Source organism: Osmerus eperlanus, chromosome 4 (assembly GCF_963692335.1).
Source record: "Osmerus eperlanus chromosome 4, fOsmEpe2.1, whole genome shotgun sequence".
NCBI lineage: Eukaryota > Metazoa > Chordata > Actinopteri > Osmeriformes > Osmeridae > Osmerus > Osmerus eperlanus.
In genome coordinates, this window is record NC_085021.1 from 19,264,266 (window position 1) to 19,290,664 (window position 26,399).

The 26,399-nt window shown below is 50.1% G+C and overlaps 1 protein-coding gene across 1 annotated transcript; it reads left to right on the forward strand.

The window, feature by feature from the left end:
- Positions 1–587: 587 nt before the first annotated feature.
- LOC134019577 (ERC protein 2-like) lies at positions 588–19,897 on the forward strand. The gene is made up of 9 exons (XM_062460540.1): positions 588–1,404; positions 1,438–1,514; positions 1,902–2,048; positions 5,323–6,051; positions 12,321–12,395; positions 13,542–13,586; positions 14,596–14,751; positions 18,020–18,187; positions 19,877–19,897. Exons 1-9 carry the CDS (start codon positions 732–734, stop codon positions 19,895–19,897), a joined length of 2,091 nt encoding a protein of 696 aa, XP_062316524.1. The 5' UTR covers positions 588–731.
- The last annotated feature ends 6,502 nt before the right edge of the window (positions 19,898–26,399 follow it).

Consider the following 26,399-nt stretch of genomic DNA (forward strand, 5'->3'; position numbering starts at 1 on the left):
GGTACGTGTCCAGACAGGGGCGTGAGCTCCCATCCTGCCTGTCTCCCAGCGTTGGTCTCGGGGGATGGTCTTGACTGTGCTGGTGTAGTATTGACTTGTCCTTGTTTCTGAACCCCCTCCCTTATCTTGATCACTCTCTCTCTCTGTCTCTGTTTGTTTCTGCCTCAACTTGTACCCCAACCTCAGCCTCTGCCTCTACTACTGTCTCTGAAACACTCGGATGTTCTCAAAGTTCCCCTTCTCTTCCTGTCTCCTGCTTGAACAGGTATTTTCACAATGTCCTCATGCAGCAACAGGATGCCCAGATTGTCCATCTGCCCGTGGGAGAGCCCAGAACCTGGCAGTAACTGTTACCATCTAAACTTAGAACCAACCAAGACCCACACTGCAACTCTGACACATCCACCTCTCAGTGTCTGACGTCAGACGCTGACTCAAGACCAGGCTCCATCACCCTCCTTATCCCTTCGTTCTCATCGCCGAAAGAGACCTAACAGCACAACCAGGCAAAGAGCAGAACTTTAAGTACGGCACACTGAAAGCCAAACAAGATGGCGGTTTCTACGAACTCTTCTTCTTCTGCCCTACGGGGCGTTTTTTTGCTGACGCTCCTTTCTGAGGGGAAATTAACCTGATTCTCTGTTTGTGACGATCGTTTATTTGTTTTCCTGTCCAGTCATGTATAGCTGACGCTCCCCAGCGCGTACAGTCAGGCCTTCCCTCAGATCAAGATGCACAGTGGCTCCAGAGGCTCCGGACATGGTGAGGGCAGCTCTTCAAGGTCACCACGGTTACCCAGGTCCTCCAAGCAGGGTCCTCGCAAACTGGGAGGGGCCACCGGGTCGGCGTCAAAGACAGGTGTGGAAGCTGGGACAGTGGTAGGATCGAGATCAGGGCTCGCACCCGGTTCTGTGTCGGGGCTTGCGCCGGGGTCAGGGTCAGGGTCAAGAGCAGGGCCTAGTTCAGGGTCGGGGACTGTGTCAGGGACGGGGTCAGGGAATGGGTCACGATCTAGGACAGGGACATGGTCGGGACCAGGGGAGAGACCAGGGTCAGGCTCCAAATCGGGTAGCACCGACGCAGGTGGTAAAACCATGTCTATGGAGAACGTCCAGTCCCTGAGCGCTGCCTACACCTCGTCTGGACCCGTGTACCTGAGCGACCGCGACGGTCTGGGGTCATCGGGGGGCTACCCCAAAGGAACCATGACCCTAGGCCGCAACACCACCCGCAACACCAGCCGGACCTCCTACGCAGACCGGACCACAGCCATGGGCAGCAGCCCCAACATCACCTCCACCTCCTTGGGCCCGGCCAACTCCCCGGACGCCTACGGGGAGCAGCAGCACACCCAGCATCTCCAGACGGGGGGGCCTTCGGGGCTGCTGCGGCAGGCTGGCCGAGGTGCATCGGGCCTGGGCTCGGCCGCGGGCGGAGAGGGGTTGTCACTGGACCTCCAGGATCAGCTCAGGGAGCTGCAGAGAGAGAACGAGCTGCTGCGGAGAGGGAGGGAGGTGAGGGAGGGGAGGGATGTGAGGGATGGGAGGGAGGTGAGGGATGGGAGGGAGGTGAGGGAGGGCAGGGAGGTGAGGGAGGTGAGGGATGGGAGGGAAGTGAGGGATGGGAGGGAGGTGAGGGAGGGCAGGGAGGTGAGGGAGGGCAGGGAGGTGAGGGATGGGAGGGAGGGCAGGGATGGGAGGGAGGTGAGGGAGGTGAGGGAGGGCAGGGAGGTGAGGGAGGGCAGGGAGGTGAGGGAGGGCAGGGAGGTGAGGGAGGGAAGGGAGGTGAGGGAGGGCAGGGAGGTGAGGGATGGGAGGGAGGGCAGGGATGGGAGGGAGGTGAGGGAGGTGAGGGAGGGCAGGGAGGGGAGGGAGGGCAGGGAGGTGAGGGAGGGCAGGGAGGTGAGGGATGGGAGGATGGGCTCCTCTATCAACAGTGTGAACTTTTGGAGCCCAGAGGTGAAGAGAGAGAGGGGGATGAGGAAGGAGGAGGGTGGACGCACCTCCATACTGAAGGACCAGTACAGGACCAACCCGGATGAGACCCAGGTGAGTCCACCAGTGTCTATGTGTTCTCTGTGAACCCCTTATTTCACCACAACCACAGCCATAGCACAGAGCAAGACAGCTGTGTGCTGTTTGTAGACACACACACAAGCACACTCAATTCTTGACACACTTCCATGGTTGTTAAATACTCCTGTCAGTGGTGTAGACATAGGGCCCACAGAAGCCTTGAGCCCTCAGGGTGTGCACTATAGTGCTGTTCTTAATAAAGTTACCATTAATACACATTCCTTTGAGTGCTTTGTCTGAAGCACTTCTGCCTTCGTACTTTGTAATCCCCCTCAAGGTTGTCAGTGAATTCCTACAGTTGTGATGCGAGCACAGGGCTGCTAATACTAAGTGACTTGGCGTTGAAAGGGAACAAAGACAAGCTTCAATCATGCTCAGCTACTGGAGGCTCGTCCTCGCTCCGTCTCTCTGGGGTTATCTGAGGTGCATCTCTGTCTGTCTCTGTCTCTGTTACATCTTTGTTTCTGTCCCTGCTTCTATCTCTGTCTCTGCCTCTGTCTGCTTCTGCCTTTAAAGGTACTTTTGCCTCTGTCTCTGCCTCTGTCTCTGCCTCTGTCTCAGCCTCTGCCTCTGCCTCTATCTGCTTCTGCCTTTAAAGGTACTTCTGTCTCTACCTCTATCTGCTTCTGCCTTTAAAGGTACTTCTGTCTCTGCCTCTGTCTCTGCGTCTGTCTCTGCCTCTGTCTCTGCGTCTGCCTTGTGCTCCTCTGCCCTTTAGTCCCTTTGCATCTGTCTTTGTATCAGTCTCTGTCTTCGTTCTGGGTGGAGGCCAGAGACAGCATATGGTACAGGGGGGTCGTTAGCCCTCTGAATAAGACGACGAGTCCGTCATTGGCTCTGCTTATGTAGTTTGAATGAGTACATGAGTACAATGGATCATAGATACATATCTTAGGTTAGTCAAATGAATAACTAGGTACATACGTACAGAAATACAAACCTTAATAATGAATACATGTAATCATTTTATTTGAATAGTTCACTGCTCTGGATAAGAGCGTCTGCTAAATGACTAAATGCTTAGTTTGGTTAGTTAATGCTGTCCTGGGATGGACCTTATGAATGAGAAGTTGGTCAAATTGCACACTTGCGATGAGCTGGTGCTGTTTGCAAAAAAAAAGACATGTAAAACAGCAAAACTAAAACGTAGCATGCAATAAGTGCCTGACGTTAAGAGGATTATGGTATTAGACACTGGGGGAGAGTCAGAATGGTTACATATGGAGGTTACTGGGTGTGTTCTGAGGGACATTACTGTCTTCTCTACTAAACGCATACAGTACTGCTCTGGTGATTATAGGGGCTAGAATCATTAACTCCTACGCATGTATGCATGTGCACACTCGCACAAACACACACACACCCACCTCCAACCTCCCACTGGAGGATCATTCAGCCGTAATCATTAATAGCCACAGCTCAGCTCTGATTATTGATCACTTCACAGGTTGTGTACAGTCAGTCTCTTGGGTTTCTCCACATTATCATTGATCTCTTTGATCCTGTTCCCATACCATAACATGTCACACGTTCGCACAGTGCATTGGCTCCCCTCTCCACACCCTTTCATTCTCCCTCTATCTCTTTAGGTATCCTCTATTGTTCCACCTCCTCCTTTCACTTCCTGCTCTGCCTGCCCCTCCTGGGCAGAGGGGGGGGGGGGGGGGGGGTTCTGGCAGTAGATGACACCTTCTGCCACATTAGCATAACAATGTCACCTTTTCCTTCATCTACCAAGTCTTGACCTCCGGTCTGTTTTTGGCCTTAACCATCTGCTCGTCTGTGTGGTCAGTGTGCGTGTGTAAGTGTGTGTGTGTGTTTGTTATGCGTGTTTGTGGTTTGACACGCGCGTGTGAGACGGAGAGGGATGAAGAGACGAGACAGAAAGCGCGCCAGACGCCCACACACGCGACCTGACGCATCGTGGTCTCCGTGTCTGTGCGTGCCTCCTCGCTCGGAGAGGAGCGAGCACCTCCTCGCTCTGAGAGGAGCGCCTCCTCGCTCTGAGAGGAGCGAGCACGAGCACCTCCTCGCTCTGAGAGGAGCACCTCCTCGCTCTGAGAGGAGCCCCTCGTCCTCGTCCTCGTCTGGCCTCATTAAACATTCTCTGTTTTGCCGGTTGAATCTATTATGGATTTCAAACATCACCTCCCACCTCTCAACACGTCTTGTCCTTGGAGCCCGGGCTGTCTCGCCAGCGTTTCAGCTGTGTAGTCAGAGGGACGTCGGAGGTGGTGGCACAGATGTACGACCTGTTGAGATGTCCTCCAGTCAGGCTTTGTTTGCTGTGTCTGGGCGTCTGTTTTCACTCCTGTCTACTGGCGTTGAAGCTTTGGGGTTTGGGGTCAAACTGGGTAAACCTAGTTTTAGAGCTTGTCTCCAGGAACAGGTTTGGACTGTTCTGATTTGGTCGTCGTCTCCATGGTTTCTAGTGGTGTGTCATCTCAAGTCCTAAACGAGCTCAAACGAAGAAAAGGTCTTTGTTTTCTTCCAAGGTCACTGCAAGCTATTTCCACACAGCTGTGCAAAATATTAAATCTCTCATGGCCAAAACTAGTAGTTTTACATAGAGGACATAAGAGGATCATGCATGATAGGATTAAAAGCAGCTTTACATTTTCTATACTGTGTCTGGACCAGGACTGGTGAAGCTTACATTTATGTTCAGGTGCAGGCACCTGCTTGAGGCAGCCACCTAGTGGATATTTATTGGTACTGAACAATTGGTCAACAATCAACATTCTTACAAATCAGTTTTTTCTTGAATGTAAAATTATTTATTTTGCAACACACATATGGTGTGGATAACAGGTGTTTGTCAGTATGCCTACTAGTATCTATGATCTGTCTGGTCTGCTCCATATGTCAGACTACTTTGGTAACGTGGAATTTCATCCATAATGAAGAGCTCTCTCCTCCTCTCCTCTCCTCTCCTCCCCTCCTCCCCTCCTCTCCTCCTCTCCTCCTCTCCTCTCCTCTCTCCTCCTCTCCTCTCCTCCCCTCTCCTCTCCTCTCCTCTCCTCTCCTTTCCTCTCCTTTCCTCTCCTCCTTTCCTCTCCCTCCCCTCCCCTCCTCTCCTCTCCTCTCCTCCTCTCCTCTCCTCTCCTCTCCTCCCCTCTCCTCTCCTCTCCTCTCCTCTCCTTTCCTCTCCTCCTTTCCTCTCCCTCCCCTCCCCTCCCCTCCTCTCCTCTCCTCTCCTCCTATCCTCTCCTCTCCCCTCCTCTCCTCCTCTCCTCTCCTCCCCCAGCATCTCCTGCTCTCTGTGGCAGAGCTCCAAGAGGAGCTGAGGGCCCACAGGGAGCAGAACAGCCGTCTGCAGCAGGAGGCCTCCAGCTCTCACAGGGACCTCCAGGTGGACCCCCACCAGCAGGAGTGTCGGGGGGGCTTCAGTCCCGTCCACAGCCCCAGACACAGCCCTGCTGGCCTGGGCACCAGCCACAGCCCCAGCCCCGGCTCCAGGCAGAGCCCCAGACAGAGCCCCAGCAACACCTACAACTCCAGACACCACCAAGCAGACATCCAGACCACCAGTCCGGGCTACGGCATCTCCGTCCCCGGGCAGAGCCACAGCCCAGCCAGCACCTTGGTCGCTGGGCCTCGGGGCAGCTCCAGCCACCTGTACAGCCCCGGACACCCAGGCCCCAGCTCCAGCCCCGCTCACCCCCGCAGCCCCTGCCAGGTCCCCGGGTGCGATGGCTCCTCCTCGCCCCCTCCCAAGGACCTCACGGAGGAGAATTTCAGTCACCTGCAGTCGGAGCACGAGCGGCAGGCGAAGGAGCTCTCCCTCCTGAGGAGGACCATGGAGGAGATGGAGCTGAGGATCGACTCCCAGAAGCAGACCCTGGGGGCCAGGGACGAGTCCATCCAGAGGCTGCTGGAGATGCTGCAGGGGGGCAGGGGACAGAGGCCAGGGGTCGTCTCCATGGCCACGGAGGAGCTCGGCCATCTGGAGGAGGAGAATCTTCACCTGAGAGAGGTGTGTGTCACATTACATCGATACATATTACATGTATATGCCTCTTTTCTTAAGATACCTTTGATGTGTGTGTGTGCGTTTTGGTAAAGCCGATAGTTTCCCTTTAAGAAAGTATTTTGAATTTCATAACACCCCCTACTGGAGCTTGCTTGTAAATACATGGTCCACATCCCACCCACAACCCAGACTCAGTAATTGTGTGTGTGTGTGTTCATCAGCGTGTGAAAGCAGAAAGCTGATTTGGTTGTAGTGATCAGCTCAGCAGGTCTTATCAATGGGTCAGATTAGTGCAGAGAGAGATTTAAGCCTGCACTCCTTACTACGCTCTCGCACTGTTCCTGCCTGTGTGCACGTGTGTGTGTGTGTGTGTGTGTGTGTGTGAGTGTTAGAGAGAGTAAAGAGAATAATAGAACAGCTTTTAAATAGGATCCTCTCCAGCTCAGTATGCTGTCGTTTGGAACCTCGTGGTTCATGGAATTGTTTTCGAAAGGTTCTTCTATGGTTCGTACGGGTTCTAGACAAGCCTGTATGCTGGGATTCAGACTCCTCACAATCAGGCTATCCTACCCAGTGTGCGTGTGGTGTGTGGTGTGTGGTGTGTGTGTGTGTGGTGTGTGGTGTGTGTGTGTGTGTGTGTGCCGACCGAGGGCTGGGAATAGACAGCTCTCGTCTCCTGGCTCCTGCCATGTTTATTTTTAACTCCTAAATCTTCTTAGTCTTTAATTTCTGACCCAGTGCTGTCACTGAGGGTGTGCTTGTGTTTACAACTTTGATTGAGTGTAGTTTACGTTTGTTTAGCGCTATTGTGGTGTGTGTGTGTGTGTGTGTGTGTGTGTGTGGGGGGGGGGGTGTTTGACACGTATGTGACCAGCTTATAGAGCCTTACACCAGGACACGCCCTGTAACCTGTTGCAGTGGCTGATGGGATATTTCCCCTTGCCAGAGGGTTTGGTAACCGCGGCAACTCGGAGCTGCGAGCGTGGGGGTTTGGGCCCATGCTTGGACGCTACAACAGGAGTGTGTGTGTATCTGTGTGTGCATGTGAGTGTGTGTGTGTGTGTGTGTGTGTGTGTGTGTGTGTGGGGGGGGGGGAGCTTGGTTTTCAGCGTGTGTAGAAGGTGAGTACACACTCTCACTACCAAGATATTTATAACTGTCCATCAGCTTAGCAGAGACACTGGGCGTGCTACATAGAAGGTATGAGAGCGGGAGAGAGAGAGAGAGAGAGAGAGGGAGAGGGACTGTTTTTCTTGGGTAGAAAAACAGGGTTTGTTTGGATGAATATTAATCAGTGATTAATGAGGGAAAACATGCGGACCGCCCTGATTGAGAAGAGAGGGACTGTTGTCTTCCTCTCTGCACGTCTGAGCCTGCAGATGGGCTGAAGGAGAGCCTGTGAGAGTGTGTGTGTGTGTGTGTGTGCGTGTGTGCGTGCGTGCAAACACCATGTTCACCATGAGTGGCTGTATGGAGCGGTAAGATAGCTAGGTAGCCTAAGTATAGGCACCATGAGTCAAGCCGGAATGCAGTAATTTAGCCTTACACTTACACTTGTCATCGTTAGCAGGGGCGGGGTGACTGTGGCATAGAGGCTTGTTATTAGGGGAGTGGCTACTCTCTGTTCATTTGATTACTTTCAACGGAAACCAGCTCCAACTGCCTCAGATTACTGTTGCCATTACTCCCCTTGAAATTACCTGCCCTGTTTGCTTTAGGACAGGATAATAAATACCTCTAATTTATCCCTCCCTGCACCTTTAATTTTCCTCTTCAGACAAGGGTTGAGGGTAGAGAGAGAGAGGGAGAGAGGGGGAGAGGGGGAGAGGGAGGGGGAGAGGGAGGGGGGGGAGGAAGAGGGTTCCTGTAGCTGCTGTTGACCTGTATCAAGTGAAATTAGCACCTCGTTTTTTTGTTTATATTATCTTATTTTCCTAATTTGGAATTCCCTGGATGCTCACTGTGGGTCTTTGTGGTCTAGGTCAGAGGGTAGTGTAAGGGTGGATGTGGCTGTATTAGCACAGGCTGTTCTGCAGGCCTTCAGAGAAGAAGTTGCAGGGCCTTTCTCTCTCTCTTGTCTTCCATCCATTTCTTTCTGTCTCTCTGTCTCATTAGTCGACCTGCTAAGGACCTGTGTCAGGGTACTGTGTGTGTGTCTGCTTGTACAGTTGTTTGATCCTTCGGATAGCCGTCCCTGTGCCTCCAACGTACGATGTGCAGCACCAGTGTTGTCCACTGAGGGGCAGTACACCACAAGATATGGCTCGTGAGCCTGCCAGAGAAACATTTCAAGAGCCCAGTGTTGACTGACGGGAGGCCAAAAGCGGTCTAAAAAGAACACAATCGCACGCACGCACATCCACACACCCACCCACACATCCACACCCACGCCAACGCACACACACAAAGTCGGAGGCATAAATCTGGGCCTAATCGACTCTCCCCTGCCGCCTGCTCCCAAAAGACCCAGTAATAACAACCGCTCCACTGGCCTGTTCCTGCCCAACCCTGACCTGCTGCCAGTGGCAGAGAAATGAGCTTTAGGAGGCCGCTGCACACACACACACCCCAGACGCACATACACACACACACACACCCCAGACGCACATACACATCCAGACACACACACCCAGACACACACACCCAGACACACATACACACACACACCCCAGATGCACATATACACACACACACACCCCAGACGCACATACACACCCAGACACACACACCCCAGACACACATACACACACACACACACCCCAGACGCACACACACACACACACACCCCAGACGCACATACACACCCAGACACACACACACAAACGCACATACACACACACACACACACACCCCAGACGCACACACACACATACCCCCCAGACGCACAAACACTCCCAGACACACACACTCCAGACGCACACACACACACCCCAGACGCACATACACACCCAGACACATACACACAAACCAGGCGCACACACACGTTAACACCCAGACACACACATCCATACCCACACGCAAACACTTACATATGCACACTCGCACTCATGCATGCACACGACGCTCGCACACCAACCCATAGATTCACTTTCAGTCACACAAAAGCTTGCATGGACACACTCATATACATACTGACACTATACTAGTAGAACCAAGGGGAAAAGAGACTGTCAGCCAATTAGAGGAGTGTTGTTGGGCATGAAGGCTGTTGTGTATTTGGAGACGGTTTAGCTAAGGTTGACTGTAGTATGGTCTTGGAGTTATCCCTCCCCTCCTCTCCTCTCCTCTCCCCCCCCCCCCCCCACACACACACAACACATACGTACACTCACATCCCTGTCTAAGCTGCAGGCTGATAGGCTATCTGATGTGGTTAGTGTAATTGGTCAAAGGCTTGTTGGGCTCTTTAGAAGCTGTCTTCTGATTCGCTGGCCCGAACCTCCACTAACAAACCTTCTCAACTGTCATTAACCCCCCCCCCCCACCACCACCACCACCACCTCCTCCTCGCCACAGACACACACACACAACACGCACACAACACAAACACCAAAGCGCACACACCCAGGGCACTGCATACCCGACACACTCTGCTGATCCCACAGAATGTTTGAGCGGAAAAAGTTTATCGGGACAAAATTACACTCCTCCTCTTCCCCTCTCCCTCTTTTCACCTCCTCCATCCATCCATCCATCCATCCATCCAGGGTGCTCTGTCCAACTCTCGCCGTTTCACACAGTCTCTGTCCTTTTGAAAGCACGCTTAAAAGTCAATGACTTGATAGACTCACACACTATTTGTACACTGGGGGCTAGACCTTTAAGAAAATATACAAAGCTCAGGGCAGTGTTTTTCCCCTCCTCCATCTGGGTTTCTGATTGGTCAGTGTGTGCTTCTCTGTGTGTGTGATGAATGTGACACCAGTGCCTCGGGGCTGTAGTTGAACCTTTCGACCATTTCCTTTGTTTGGGGATCCTGGCAGTCATTGATATAAAGTTACTTTTGATCCTATTCATTCCATATGCCCAGCGCTTTGACACATATGGAGAGAGAGAGACGCTTTGATGACTCGCTGTCTTTGATGACTTCATTTCCCTTTAGTGGGGCAGCATTGAAACGTAGACACCCTTATGATGTCTTTATGAGGAGAGAGCACACGCACATGGACACACATTAACCATCTATGTTTCGCCACTCCACACACACAGCAAAGAAGTACACACAAACACTCATACACACTCTAGGATAGTGTGTTGTTATTGTGCCCATACACCCACACACACACACACACACACACACACACCCACACACAAACACACACACAAACACACACACACAAACACACCCATAGTGGATGTGTTTGATACGATGCTTTAATGCATCAGAATGTGTGCGTGTGTCAGTGTGTGTGTGTGTTCCTGAATGATCGTCTGATGTTTTTCCTTATGTCATTCTGTCTGATATTCTGATCATCCTGTCATTGGGTCTCCTCCATGTCTGTCTATCCCATTGGGCAAAGAGGCGGTGTTCATCGTCAAGCAGCGGCTTGAAGGTAGAGTCATGATCTCCAGCCTCCTGCCTTCTGCATAAAATTACATTATTTTGCCTCTAGCATTAAGCTTGTATATTATAGCCTTTCCCCCTCCAGCTTCTAGCTTCTAGCCTCCAGCCTCTATCTTCTAGCCTCAAGCCTCTAGCTTCTAGCCTCCAGCCTCCAGCTTCTAGCTTCTAGCCTCCAGTCTCTAGCTTCTAGCCTCCAGCCTCCAGCCTCTAGCCTCCAGCCTCTAGCTTCTAGCATCCAGCCTCTAGCTTCTAGCCTCCAGTCTCTAGCTTCTAGCCTCTAGCTTCTAGCCAACAGCCTCCAGCCTCTAGCTTGCTTCTAGCCTCCAGTCTCTATCCTCCAGCCTCTAGCTTCTAGCCTCCAGCCTCTAGCTATGGCTGGGCGATAAAACGATCCCAAAAATCTACACAAGAAAATCTTCCACGATAACGATGATACGTTTATGAGATGTATTTTTGATACAGTTATTTTGTTATCCGTTTTTCTTTACCTACAAAAATACTACAATAATACAATCGTTTAGCAAATAAAAAAATTCCACCTGCCTGGTGGTAAATATTTAGCCACAAAAACTTGAATATTCATAAACCGTGCAACAGAAAACAAAAGTAACGCAATCGGTAACGAGATGAACATTTTGACACTTTTCATGTCTACTTAGGCTACTACTAAAAACTGGGGGAATAGTTTGCTAATAGTAATACATAGGCTTATCTACAGTAGTAGGCAATGCGCGTCGCAAGCACACTCGTCCACTGAGTAGTGTGAGATAATAGTGTGCCTTGCTGGTAGGAAGCATACGAATTAACCTGGTTTCTTTAGAGGTTCTGTCTAAAGAGAATACTTTTAAAACTGTAAATTGTTATTATTAAATATTTAGGCCCCATTGTGATAATAATGGACATTGATCGATGTAAAAAGTTATCGTGATAAAAAATATTGGCCATATCGCCCAGCCCTGCCTCTAGCTTGTAGCCTCTAGCTTGTAGCCTCTAGCTTGTAGCCTCTAGCTTGTAGCCTCTAGCTTTCAGAACTTAAACTCCGGCTTCCTTACATAGACACTAGTTGTTGTTCTAGTTCTTGTGGGAGACTAAACGTACTGTGATAACTTGGTTTAGACAATCCATAATACTTTCTTTTTCACTTTTGACAACAGTAGTTGTCTTTTTCACTATTTTATACGAGCATATTAATCAAATAGATTACTTCCCGGGACAAGTATATACTGTTCTTTGAACTGGTGCATGTGGACACCATCTTATGTGTCAGTGTTGACATCAATTATTAATAGTCGAAGCTTGGCGATAGCGCATGTGCTTGCAGAAAGTGTTGCTAAGCGAGAGCTTTAGTGTGTTAGACATAGAGAGAACGACAGAGAGGGGGATGGCAAGAGAGACAGAACATTGAGAGATTGTAGCACGAGTAGCTTCAGTCAGGCACCCTAGCTGCAGCAGCTCTAACGAGGGCTTACGGTCGCTCAGGGAGACGTAGGAGCAGAAGAAGCTGGAGGAGGAGAGTGCGCCTCACAGAGACAAGGACAGAAGTCTCTGGAACAGAGCGAGACAGGAAGAGATCCATACAGTAGCTGCAGAGAAGAGAGAGCTAGTGACTTTCCAGCGTGTGTGTGTGTGTGTGTGAGAGAGAGAGAGATAGAGAGGAGGTGAGAAGATGATGAATCGTCAGGCTTACTTCTATCGTGTTCCTCCTCAGGAGTTGCACAGGAGGAACCAGCTCCAAGCAGACCCGACCAAGACCAAGGCCCTGCAGACTGTCATTGATATGAAGGTAGGCCTCACACCTCAGAGCAGCCCACTACATGCTATCCTCAGCTAGTCCCATACCGATACACTCACACACACACACACACACACACACACAGCCTGCCCGCTCAACAACCCATACACACACACCAAAATTCAGAATTCATTATTGATCGATACTGGTATGATCAAGAATATGTTATCCGTTGACCTGCCACTGATCTAGAATCTGCACACAGATCTGTCCTACTTTATTGTACTACAGGTCAGTAGTTCATCCAGACTGTGATATCAGTTTCATACAGAAACCTTGTCAATTATTGATAATCATTCTAGTGTAAGGAGAGCATGGCTTATTCTACCATCAAATTCAGGAAGGATCTAATTGCAAACATTCGCACATTCGCACACACACTCACACAAACATACTGTCCAAACACACACACACACAAGCATACTGTCCAAACATGCACACACTCAAACATACTGTACAAACACACACATGTCAAGTGTGTACAGAGGCCATTCCCAGGGTCCATATTGGTCCATGCAGAGTTGAACACTTACTCAATTTGTTTCAAATGTCACATATGGAAGCTTTCTCTCTCATCCTGACTCTTTGAAGTAAGTGGAAGCTGTGAAAAATGCAGTTGACTCCACATGTGTGCACACGCGCGCGCACGTGCACGCGCACACACATACGCACACATGCACATACACACACACACACGCATACATGCACACACACACACACGCATACATGCAGTCAGCACACGTTTCCACAAACGTGGATGTTTTACTGCTAAACCACAGTTATTTTTCACACACCCTCTGTGATTTGTCCACCCATTAGCAAACTGCATGTGTTAGAATAGAGTGTGTGCAGTGTTGTAAAGGCATGCTTGCTTGGGTCTGCTTGAAACTGTATTTCACTGGTGCATCGTAGCATTCCAGAGCTAGACACATAGCCAGACACAGTCAGGCAGAGGCATGTACACAGATACAAGAAGAGGGATAGTTTAACGTGTGTGTGTGTCTGTTATTGAGCTAATTATATGTTGTCACGTTGTACGTTTAAATGTGTGCTGTTGTGTGTCAGTTGTGTTGTGATGCTGTGCGTGTGTGGGTTTTGTACTGTGCTGAATTGTGTATGTTTGTCGTGTGATTTCAGACGACAGCGCCCCCTTTCTGTTTTGATCCTGATGTTATCTGGCAGGTACAGTAAGAGTGGCCGTTTTGAATGACTCTTCTTCCCTCTCCTCTCATCTCCCCTTCCCTCCTCTCCTCTCACAATTATTCCTATGAATAACTGTGGCCTGCGTATAGTGTGTGCCGGGAGGGGTGGGGGCGTTGATGTCAGGGGATATAATAAAGGTCAGATGCTTGCATTCTGCCTGTAGTCTCTGCCTCATGGCATCATACAGCCTGCTTCCATTTATTCAATTACCAGTGCCTCTCCTCCAAGGGTTACCGTTCCATGTATGTCTGGTCCTATGGAGCAGAACAACTTCAGGGACGTGCCCTGCTCCATTCCCTCATAGACAGGAAAAAAACAAAAACATACTGTATACAGTACAAATGCACTCAGGATGGTCTACCTAGTGATCTGTTCCAGAGGCTGCACTGTAATGCAATACTGCATTACAGTATTGCATACAGGATGCCTCAGTTTACACTGCTAAAGAAGGCAGAAGAATTCGCTTGTCTATTACAAGCAACAGCTCAGCTCAGATTCATTACGGTGGTTGGCAACAGCATTTAGATACACGACCTACGGGTGGTCCAACTAGTAACAAACTATCATGTGCAGTGCTCACGTTAGCATCTATGTACTGGACCCTAGACCTACAGGAAAGTGTCATCTTAGCTGGTTATCTTAGCCCTCTTGACCCCATGACTATCCTTGTTCCCTTTGCTGCTTTCAGGTAAATGCTGTGTCACAAAGTCGTCTTCTTTCTCTGTCCCCACCTCCTTTGCAACGCATGACTTGTCTTTCGAAACCGTATCCACCAAAACTCCTCTTGACTCCGCATGACCATTCAAAACAAACCATTGAGTGGATAGCTGTTTATAGGTAGCTCCAGGCATCCTAAGATCCCCACGGAAAACCCTAGAACACAAACCGGGTTTACATCAACGACGACAGAGTGTCAGAGAGAGAGAGAGAGCCCCTCTGACAGTGTGTGACATCTGTGGCTTCTCCTGGTGGTGGTGGTTTGGTGCAGGACACCAAGATCTCCTCCCTGGAGCGGAACATCAGAGACCTGGAGGACGAGGTCCAGATGTTAAAGACGGGAGGCCTGCTCCACCCGGACGACCGCCACGAGGAGCTGAAGCATGTGGAGCTCTACAAAAGCCACTCCAAGTTCATGAAGACCAAGGTAGAACATTCCGGGTGGTTGTTCTGCTCCGGCATGCGTGTGAGCTCCTCGGGTCCTTCTGTGGAACTTCAAAGGGACTGCGCAGTGCATGGTTGTGTTTAGCGGAACAAGAATTATGACTTGAAGTTCATGTTCTCTCTGTGTGTGTGCTGCTCTCCTCTGCATGTTTGTGAAGGAGGAAGGTCATGGGAATAGGCTTTCGCTGCATGGCTTTAGTCTGGTTGATTTGAAGGTGTTTTGCCTACTGTTTTCTCCTCGTCGCATTCTTAAGTGTTCATGTTTGTGCTGCTGTGGTTCTGTAAAGGTGTTCTGCTCAGAACTGTGAGACCTGTTTGCCATGACCCAAATGCAGTCACAACAACAACGCTTTTATCCTAAAGGGGGATTTGAACCTGGAACATCTTGCTTTGCAGTCAAATGGTCTACCACTGAGCTATAACCCCGCAGGATTAGAGACACGTTGATTCAGTCTTGCCGTTACACAGCTCTCTGATGCACTTCCTGCTTGGTGTGATTGTCCTGATGGAACAAACTGGTATCCCCTGACGATAAAGGGTGTCACTTTACCTCACTTCCTTTGGCCAGCAGGAAGCTGGCATTTCACAGCACCCGGGTCAGGTTTCGTCTGCCCTGAAGTTCTGTAGCTCTATGTTGGTTTATTCATAAGTAGTGCGAGCACACACACACACGTACAAACACATACACACTTGTACACACACACACACACTCACACACACACACACACACACACACGTAGATGAATAGGTAGATGTAGCCTGTGCAGAGGGTGTGTTTGACAGTGAGGTGTAGGGTTTCATAGACTTCATAGCTCTGTCTGAGTGTCTGTGATGGCCCGGCTCGTCGAGTAGCGTTTCATGTGAGAATGTTTCTCTTTGGTTAGTTAATGGCGCTCTTTGTAAGCCCCATTTGTCAATGCATTGGGGAAGTTCCTGATGCAATCACAAAAGGATGTTTTTATGAATGGAGCCTTGACAGATGACCGTGAGCTTACAACAGCAGAGGAAAGAGCTCTCTCCTCACTGGAACGTTCTGGAATGATATACATCACTGTGACGGCTAGGGTTTGGTCTCGGAGGCCTCGTCTTTCTGCAAGCGTACACACACACACACGCACACACATACACTCACTCATACACACACACACATGCACACGGATATACCATAATGAGGTGGACCCTCTCAGGTACTTCATTTTTGTCTGACCCATATGTCAGCTACACACACACACACACTGCCAAAGTCACGTCTCTCTCATGGCATCTGTCGTCTGCAGTATCTTCCAGGGGGCTGTTCTTTCAGCACCAGGCCAGGGTGGTGCTGAACACGGGGGGTGGAGGGGCGGAATGAGTTGGGAAGAGGAGAGGAGGAGGAGGACAGGAGTCCCAGGCCTCTCTGGTTTTCCATCATCCCTTTCAGGTGTTTGGTCTGTTGTCCCAGTGGGAAGAACATCAGTTAGGGTTTAAACTAATGTAATTACATGGCTATTCCTATGTAACTACATAGTTGTACTAAATAAGCTTTTGTAGTAACAAAGTAATCAGTGTACATCTAAAGTGTTGACTTTAAATGTATTAAAATCATTTGTTGGTTTAAAGGAGAGTTGAGTCATCCAAAGATTTAAAAGGGGCATCCTGGCCATTCATTTTCTAGAGTCAGTCAGAAAGATCTCTTGTATTATTTAACTGAAAAAGCGGAATGTTTATTCATTCCTGCAAAGCCTGTTTCACTCAGCCATTTGTAAACACGTCTTCAAACCCAAGTGTTTAGTCTCTGGAGGGCTGTTAGTCAGCAGTTTCACCTAGCTTAGCGGTTGTTGTGTTCTTGTGTTTTTGTTTCTTCAGGACAAACTCTCGTCCAGTGTCCCAGTGTCTTCCAGGGCTGCCCCCCCACGCCACTTAGACCCCACCCTCCTCCTCTACCAGCAACCTTGGATAGCACACCGCCCAGAAGTACTCCCTCTCATGCCTCCTCCCTCGCTCTCTTTGACTCTCCTCTGTCTTCAGTTCTATCACTCACCTGCTGCATCTCCCGTCTCTACTTTTCTTCTTCTACAGTTCTTCTTTCACGCGCTAGTCCACGTGCTAGTCCTGTCCTCTTCTTCTCCTCTCCTTATTGGTCCAGTTCTGGCTCAGAATTTTCCCTTTCATGACGTGTTCTCTTGTCGAGCGCCACAATTAAGAAATCTTCCCTCCAAATCAGCCTCTTGAATTTTTTGGCACCAGTGAACGCAGATGATAATCTCCTGCACATACCGAACCCTCTCGAAAAGACAGAAAAAAAGAAAACATGGGGTCAGAACCCCCCCTTCCCCCTGCACGTACACACACAAACACACACACACACACACACACACACATACACACTTACACAAATGGCCCATTTGATTTCCTTTGTGGTTTTCGGTGCTGGTCTTGCAAATCTTTTCCCTTCAGTTGCACCATTTCTAAACCAATCAAAAGCCTGCCAGATATCAGAGTGTAGCATTGCCCCCTCATAACTCTTGTTCTTCCTCTGAGTGTTTCTCCTGCTCTCCAGTTGGCTGTTGGCATGCAGGGGCTCTACAGGGTCTCCGGAGAGGCTTCGCAGGGGCCAGTGGCAGGACTGGGACTGGACAAGACTAGGGATGACTGTGTTGCACAGAAGAGCATTTTTGGGGCACCTTCACAGCTAAGATACAGAGGAAATCCTACATTACATCAGAGGAATCCAAGATCATACTAATATGTCTGCCTCCAGATCTTTGCATTAGACTGAATACCATCTCAGGGTAATCAGAAAGGATCAGTTCAATCGATCAACTCTATCATGAGTTGTCCTAAAACCATATATTTGTAATCATTCGAATACGAGTTGTTTTGTACGGTATCTGTACGATCTGTAAGATCATCCATCTGAGTAGGTTTTACCCGAATTTCAGTATTTCTCGACCTTTGGTTCTGTTCAGGGAGTGTGTGATGAGAACACCCTCACTGTGAGCACTGAGGAGCAACAGGAACACAGACCTCTTCTACTTGATCTTTCCCACTCCCTAAACTGAGCATCAGAGGAGATATAGGATGTATCCGGATGAAGGTGGCTCCACTGTGGCCTGCAGGGTGCATGCTTGGTACCGTGTGTGGGTGTGCGCTCAAGCAGAGGGACCTGCATGCTGTGTTCACCAGGTCTGAAGGGTTGGTTCATATCCATTCAGGGATGCTAGCCTGTTTGCTAACACTGCGTGTGTGCGTGTGTGCTGTGTAATCTACAGATAGACCAACAGAAGCAGGAACTGAACAAGAAAGAATCGGACATGCAGGCCTTGCAGACCAAGCTGGAGACGTTGACCAATCAGAATTCGGATTGCAAACAACACATTGACGTGCTGAAGGAGTCTCTCAACGCCAAGGAGCAGCGATCATCCACGCTGCAGACTGAGGTGAGTCTAACACACACACACACACACACACACACACACACACACACACACACACACACACACACACAAGCACAAAGTACATACACACAGACACACACATTATTGTTCTCTCTCTCTCTCTCTCTCTCTCTCTCTCTCTCTCTCTCTCTCTCTCTCTCTCTCTCTCTCTCTCTCTCTCTCTCTCTCTCTAAATGGGTATCCTGCCGACTAACTCGCCCCGCCAGGGAGAGAGGCAGATAGAAACTGGCAACGTTTTCATCTCTGTCTTTTGAAGTTCTGAACTCTGTGGGTCTAATGATTTTATCAGTCACACAGCCATAGGGGGTGGTAGGGGGTGTGTTAGTGTGTGTGTGTGTGTGTGTGTGTGTGTGTGGGGAGGGAGGGAGGGTGGCGGTTAGCATTTTTCTGCAAACTTCTCTAGAGTTTGGAACCGATACTTTAGACGGCTTCATGTTGAGCAGTGGAGGAGCGTCTCACTAACGATGTCCACTCTTCATTACAGGAAGCAATTTGGGACAAAATTAGGTCTAATTGTCTGTACATGTGCAAAGAATGTTTGGCCCATGGGTAAGGGGAATATATCTCACTTAAGAAATTGGCATTTTCTGGGTGGTGTGTGTCAGTGTGCATGGAGTTTGTTCTGTGTGTGTTTATGTATGAGTATGTGTGTGTGTCTATGGGAGTGTGTGTGTGTGTCTTAGAAGGGTTAATGTATAACAGACCACAACACACCTGACACTCGACACTATCCTGACATGGCCATCTCCTCTCTTCCTCGAAGATGCTGGCATAGGAGCCCTCGTAACTGGATCTGCCATTCCTACACACGCACACACACACGCACGCACACCCAAACATACAGACACATACATACAACACACACACACAAACACACACAGCCTGTCAGTCCCGATTGCAGTGCGCTCGTCTCCGGCCCTCTGTGCTCTGCTCTCCTTCATGTGGCATGTTCCCCCTGGCCCGGGGAAGGCTTGGGTTTCCTGACTAGGAGAGTTAAGGAGGGTTAAGTGGCTAAAGGATGAGCCGGTCTGTAAAGTGGTGGAGCTCTTTACCCCCCCGCCCCCCCCGCCCGCCCCCCGCCCAACCGCCCCCCCCGCCCCCCCCCCCCGCCCCCTCACCAACACCACAGCCCCCCCCCTGCATTCCTCCTCCACCTCTGTCACTCAGCCAGGCGGAGACGACAGGCTTTCTCACGGTGTGCCTCGGACTCTGACCCCCTCCACCCCCCCTCCCGCTCTCCTCCAGCACCCGCCTCCCCGTTACCATGACGATGTTACCCCTCCATCTTTCTTTCTATCTGTGTGTGTGTGTATAGTTGAGTGTGTGTGTATATGTACTGTATGTTTATATGTGTGTGTATACATCTACTTGTGTGTGTGTCTTCCAGAGATCCACTCTTGAATAGCCTTCATGTTGGAAACAAAAGAGGAGCAGGGCTGGGAACAGAGGAGGCAGTGTGCGAGAGAGGGATGAGAGAATGGAAGGGCATTTATATGTCAGTCCAAGCTCAGGACAGCTCTCTAAAGAGGGCTGATTGAATCCATCTCTCGATTACTGGAAAATTTGAAAAATGATGTGTGTGTGTGTGCATGTGATCTGTGTGAAAGCATTTTGCAGTTAATACCAGCAGTAATGTAACCCTTTAATAGCTTGGTGTCACCCTATCCTCAGGAGAGCAGAGTGGTGAAATGATACACCCCATATCAGGTAACCTATAACAGGCCTCCCTACATATTTAACCAGCCAATGGGAGAGTGACAGGAAGTTGGGCTGACACGGATTCGCTGTGGTACCGTGCACTAAAGTTGCCATACTACCAACTCCAGCTTTTAAATGGAGATGAGTAAGTTCCTTTTTCTGGAATATTATATGGGGGAGTCAGGTGGCTGAGCGGTTAGGGAAGCGGGCTAGTAATCAGAAGGTTGCCAGTTCGATTCCCGGCCGTGCGAAATGACGTTGTGTCCTTGGGCAAGGCACTTCACCCTACTTGCCTCGGGGGGTATGTCCCTGTACTTACTGTAAGTCGCTCTGGATAAGAGCGTCTGCTAAATGACTAAATGTAAATATTATCTGTTTTTGTCTGTTTGAAAGCATAAAGAGATATTAGATAAAGAGAAGACATGTATGTAACTCTGAATGAGGGAGTTCAGTTTTCATGGAAAATCACCCGTTTTATGATTTGGTTCCTCTCCTGGTTCCTCTCCTGGTTCCTCTCCCTTGCTCTCCTTGTTCCTCTCCCGGTTCCTCTCCCTTGCTCTCCTTGTTCCTCTCCCGGTTCCTCTCCCTTGGTTGCTCTCCTGGTTCCTGTCCTTGTTCCTCTCCTGGTTCCTCTCCTGATTCCTGGATGGTCCTCTGCTCTCTCTCTCTGATGGATGTCCTGGAGAGGTAGTGAGTCGTGAAGGAGCTGTGGACTCTCCACCGCACGGCCTGAACCCCGCTGAGCTCTGTTCCTGTCTCCCTCCCCCGCTTCTGAAGCTCTCTCTCTCACTCTCCTTCCCTTTCTTTTTCTCCTCTGTCTCTGTCTCTCTCTCCCTCTCTTTCTTTCTCACTCTCTCTCTTCTGCTCTGTCTCTTTCTCACCTGCAGGCCATTGTCCTGCAGGTGAGAAGTAGTCAGCACTGAAAAGGTTTCAACAGTCGCCACAAACAGAGCACTGAAATCTGGAAAGGCACCCAAACGTCTCATTTAGCTGACCACCCTGACCTGGCATGACTTTGCCACGACCCTGATTTGAACCGTCGGTTTTCGAAGCAGACGATGACCTCATCTGAACCCGTTTGACCGCTGTCACCAGTCCTGGGGCCCGGCCCGTGTTCCCTGGTTGCGTCCGTGTGGTTTGGGACACAGCGCTAGCAGAGCCCCCCAGAACAAACATGGCGCAGTCCAAAGTAAAGACCCCGCGTGTTCTGGAGAGACCATGTGGAAAACCCATAAAGACGAGTTATAGGGGTCAGAGGGAGGAGGAGATATTTAATGGTTTACACAGAGTGAGAAGTAAACATGCGCGAGCGCAAACACACACACACCATGCCCACATACACATACAGGACACTGGGACACCAGAGGAGATAACAGCAGCTGACATTAGGTAACATTAAGTGACCGGGGCATGATGATATTTAGGTAACAGGTGTGTGGTTTTCACTCCTCTGCAGAGGAGGAGAGGAGAGGCGAGGCGAGGAGGGGAGGGGAGGGGATGGGATGGGAGGGGAGGGGAGGAGAGGGGAAGGGAGGGGAGGGGAGGGGAGGGGAGGGGAGCAGAGCAGAGCAGAGCAGAGCAGAGCAGAGCAGAGCAGAGGAGAGGAGAGCAGAGCAGAGCAGAGCAGAGGAGAGGAGGAGAGGAGAGCAGAGCAGAGGAGAGGAGGAGAGCACATTCAGATATGACCCTTCAAGGCACTGTCAGTCAGCTCCCCTCCTCCTCTCCCATCCCCTCCTCTCCTCCTCTCCCCTCCCCTCCTCCCCTCCTCCCCTCCTCCCCTCCTCCCCTCCTCCCTCTCCCCTCCCCTCCTCCCCTCCTCCCCTCCTCCCCTCCTCCTCTCCTCCCCTCCTCCTCTCCTCCCCTCCCCTCTCCCCTCTCCTACCCTCCTCTCTTCTGTTTATTTTTGCCTTAGGGTCTCTCTCAGCCTCATCTGGCCTCTCTGAGGGCCAGTGTGCATCACTTAGCCCTCTGTTGACATGTGGTAGCAATTTCAGACCCAAGTTCTCAAAAATCAACATAAACACACACACACGCACGCACACACACACATTCGCATGGCTCATACTCGGGCTTGCATCTTGATATAATACAGTGTGGTTGTCATGTACATACGTACAGTAAATTAGACTAGCGTAGTGTAGCGTACAGTGCACAGTAACAGTGTGTTTTACTGCTCAGGGAGTCTGAAGGACATATTTTGATACTGACAATGTTTTCCCTCTACTCAACTATCTTTACTGATGATGATGAAGTTTCTTGCTATGATGTGAAAAAACGGAGTGAAATCTAAAACGCCATGTGAGGCGGTATGAAGAGTGGGGGGTTACACCGTGGTAGACTGAGGAAGGCTGACGGAGAGAAAAACAGGACCGGAGGAGAGAAGAGAGAGGAGCAGTCATTCATCCCTCATAAATCACCTGCAGGTCAACATGGTTTCCCTCTCAGACGCTTCTAATGTGCTGCCGGCCCTTTAAGAATTACAGTCATGAACTTTAATAGAGGACTGCTGTTGGTCCCAAACATCCAGAGAGACTTAACGTCCCAGGGGAACACTCCGGAAGAGGTCCCCGGGGAAAACCCCTTTCTCATGTTTGGTTTTCTACACACACGCATGAACGGACACACTTATACGTGTCAGTCTGCCTGTTTATAGTATGCTGTGTGTTTTTGTGTGTGTGTGTGTGTGTGTGTGATGTTTCTGGATGATGCCGGCATACAGACAAACAGAAAAAAAATTGGATGCACCGTATCTATGTGACTGGCTCTGTTCTCCACATGCTGAAAACAGGAAATAGAACCCCTGGAAACAGGATGTAGTAACTGGCCCTGAGGGCTTGGAATGATCAGGAAAAATAATCAAAGAGGGAACAAGTGTTAATGAGCGAGAACGCCTATAGTGTCTTTCGCTTTGTGTGTGTACGCGTGGTGTGTGTGTGTACGTGTGTGTACGTGTGTGTGTGTTCTTGGTGGGGGAATTTTATCTCTCCGATGGAAGCTGTAATGATGATAAATGAGGTCTTAATGAAGGATGAGGCCATTCTGTGGTTATATTTAGGAGTTTAGTAGAGAGAATCCATCCGCTGCAGCTTAAGAAAGTAGAACTCCTCTAGCTGCTTACCTTAATGTAGGGTGCAGCTTGATTTCACTGAGATAGAAAACCCAACCTGGCATAAAAAAATGCGGAATCCTTGACTGATGGGTGTTTACTCAGTGCAAGCATTTAAAGCTGATTCAGAAAGCAAGTGTGTGTGTGTCTGTGTGGGTGGCTGTAGTCTTGTCTGTGTGCGATCCTTCCCTGCTCTTGTCTCAGTGCCTGTGGGCAGACATCTGGGTTGCCAAGCGTGTGTGTCTGTCTGTGTGTGTGTGTGCATGCCTTGGTGCGTGTTTGGGTGGGTGTGCATGTGTGGGTGACTGTGCCTGTGCGTGTGTATCGGGCCATGTGTATGTGTGTGTTTCTGGGTGTGTGTGATGAGCTTGAGCTAGGATCTCTGGCCTACCGCCTTCCAGTACAGTGAGGGCTGGCCATCCCTGGGTCTCCCACTCTGTCCCTGTGATCCGGTCCAGACCTCCCTCGTGTCGGAGCCTGGCTGCTCTGCTGACACATCTCCTCAGAGCAGGCCCGCCCTGGCCCCGGGAAACAGACAGCCCTCATATCCGCTCAGATCACCGCTCAGATCACCGCTCAGATCACCGCTCAGATCACTCCAAATACCTCTGACATCATGTCTAGTTGGTCACTTCAGGTGTGGAGGAAATCTGTAGTGTGTGTGTGGAGACACCTGGTTTGCCAAAAGTGTGAGTCAAGATCAGGGTCCTGAGACAGCCACAGTGGCCAGCCCAGCCCTGGCCTGTAGGCGTCCAGTGATATGCCTGACTGCGTGTGCAGAGTGAGCTCACCCCTGGGCTGGGCTGGAACACACCTGGCCCATCTCGACTGCAGAACACTTAAGCCTGTGGTTGAATGCGGTCATTCATACTCGACCTCTTTGATGAAGTGTCAAAGGTAGGACTCCCACTGCAATAGTAACACAGATGGTCTCTTCCTGTCATCTGTTTCCTCCCTCCCTCCCTCCCTCCACTCCCTCCCTCCCTCCCTCCCTCCCTCCACTCCCACCACTTGTAGAACTAAGAGAAAATATACAACCGCAATTTGTGAAAAACTACCTTGTAAACCAGAATAATCCATTTAATTTTACAACAGATTCATTCAAATAAATATTCCTTAATAGCTGCCTTATGCTGTCAGTCCTGAGCCATGGGGAGCTGAATACCTCCCACAGTGGTCTGTAGCATTATCAAGATCTACTCATCAGAAACGCACATATCCTCAGTTTTAACTTTCCTCAGTTCAACTCACTTTATAACCTTCTTTTTGAATGTTCTCAATAAAAGGTAATGGACTAAAAATGTGTACGCAAGCCCAATAGGTGGCTTGTTGCTTTTTTCAGAGGAGGTAAGATTTAACAGAGTTCAGATTACACTGTAATCTCCAGAACATCTGTGTAAGTAGGCTACACAGACCAGCCAAGAAGAGCCTAGTTTATATAATGTTTACTGAGGCCTTACTGAGTCTAAACTGAGTCTAAACTGACTCCTTATTGAGTCTCTACCCAGTCTTAACTGGGTCTAAACTGACTCCTTATTGAGTCGTTACAGAGTCTTAACTGGGTCTTACAGTTACTGCCGTCTGCTCATGGTCTTTGGTTCTGTCTCTGGGACTGTGGTCTCCTTAAATGGTCTCTAAGGTTGTTTTTTTGCGGCTCCAAGCCGACACAAAGGTTTGTAGCTCTCCTCCATCTGACTGTCAGAAAAATCTTTTATGATGAAACTTGAAGCAGAAAAAGGGAGGTGAACGCAAGCAGAGACACTGTTTTCTTTAAAGCTGTTTAACTTAGCAAACCCATGTCCAAAACCCAGATCTGACTGTTACTAGGGGTTAGGGTGCGGAGGTGGAGTGAACGTGTGTGCGAACCTGTGTATAGGTGTGTGTGTGTGTGCGTGTGTGTTTGTGCATGTGTGTGTGTGCTGGCCTGTGTATGGTTATTTTGAGTGTGTGTGTAAATGCACATGTGTCTGACCAAGTTCATTTGGGGAAGAAAAAAAAATCCTCCCATTGCCAAGAATTAATAGTTTTGCAACCACGAAATCTTGAAAACATATCAAGGCCTTTTTAAATGATATGGTGTCGAGTGAGGGTCTGGAAAGCTTCTGCTGGGGTTTGGGGAGAGATAGGCCGATGGATGTGTTTTTAATTCATCTATGCATATCAGAACGCCTCAATGCAATCTCCCCTGGCCCCCTTAAGACTCAGACCCAGCCAAACTGGAAATACCGGGCTCTCCCTTTTTCCTGATCCTCCTTCATTCTCGACTTCTCTCCCTACTTTTCTTTTGTCTCTCTTCCCCCCCGTCTCTCTCCCATCAGGTCCTCCCTCTCTTTCTCTCTCCCTCTCTCTTTCTCTCTCCCTCCCTCCCTCTTTCTCTCCCTCTCTACCTCTGTGAAACCTGGTAATTACAAAACAGACTGCTCCATAACAAGCCAAACAAGTCCCCCGTTGCCCTGGAGACGGCAGGAGTTGTGTGTTGACTGTTGTCTCTCCCTCTCACACACTATCTCTCAGGGCAGTGGCATGCTGGGAAGTGTAGGCCCCAAAAACATCCTGACTCGGGACTGGAGGTTTGGGAGGATTCATCCCCCCATGACATCAGCCTGCCTCTCCCTGGGAAGCAGGCCTTCTCATGGGAAGAGCAGAGGTCATGAAGAGAGAAGGGAAGGAGAGAGGAAGGGAGGGAGAGAGAAAGGAAGGGAGGGAGGGAGAGATAGAGGAAGGGAGGGAGAGAGAAGGAAGGGAGGGAGGAAGGAAGGGAGAGAGGAAGGGAGGGGGAGAGCAGAGGGAGAGATAGAGGAAGAGAGAGAGAGAGGAAGGGATGGGGAGAAGAAGGGAGGAGGGAGAGAGGAAGGGATGGGGATAAGAAGGGAGGGAGGGAGAGAGGAAGGGATGGGGAGAAGAAGGGAGGGAGGGGAGAGAGGAAGGGATGGGAGAAGAAGGGAGGGAGGGAGAGAGGAAGGGATGGGGAGAAGAAGGGAGGGAGGGAGAGAGGAAGGGATGGGAGAAGAAGGGAGGGAGGGGAGAGAGGAAGGGATGGGAGAAGAAGGGAGGGAGGGAGAGAGGAAGGGATGGGGAGAAGAAGGGAGGGAGGGAGAGAGGAAGGGATGGGGAGAAGAAGGGAGGGAGGGAGAGAGGAAGGGATGGGGAGAAGAAGGGAGGGAGGGAGAGAGGAAGGGATGGGGAGAAGAAGGGAGGAGGAGAGAGGAAGGGATGGGGAGAAGAAGGGAGGGAGGGAGAGAGGAAGGGATGGGGGAGAAGAAGGGAGGGGAGGGGAGAGAGGAAGGGATGGGGAGAGAAAGAGACAAAAAGAGGGGTGGAAATGCCAGTGGAGCAGCCCGTTACTTCCCAGCCAATCTCTTTCTGCAAGGCAGGCCTTCTTTATCGCCT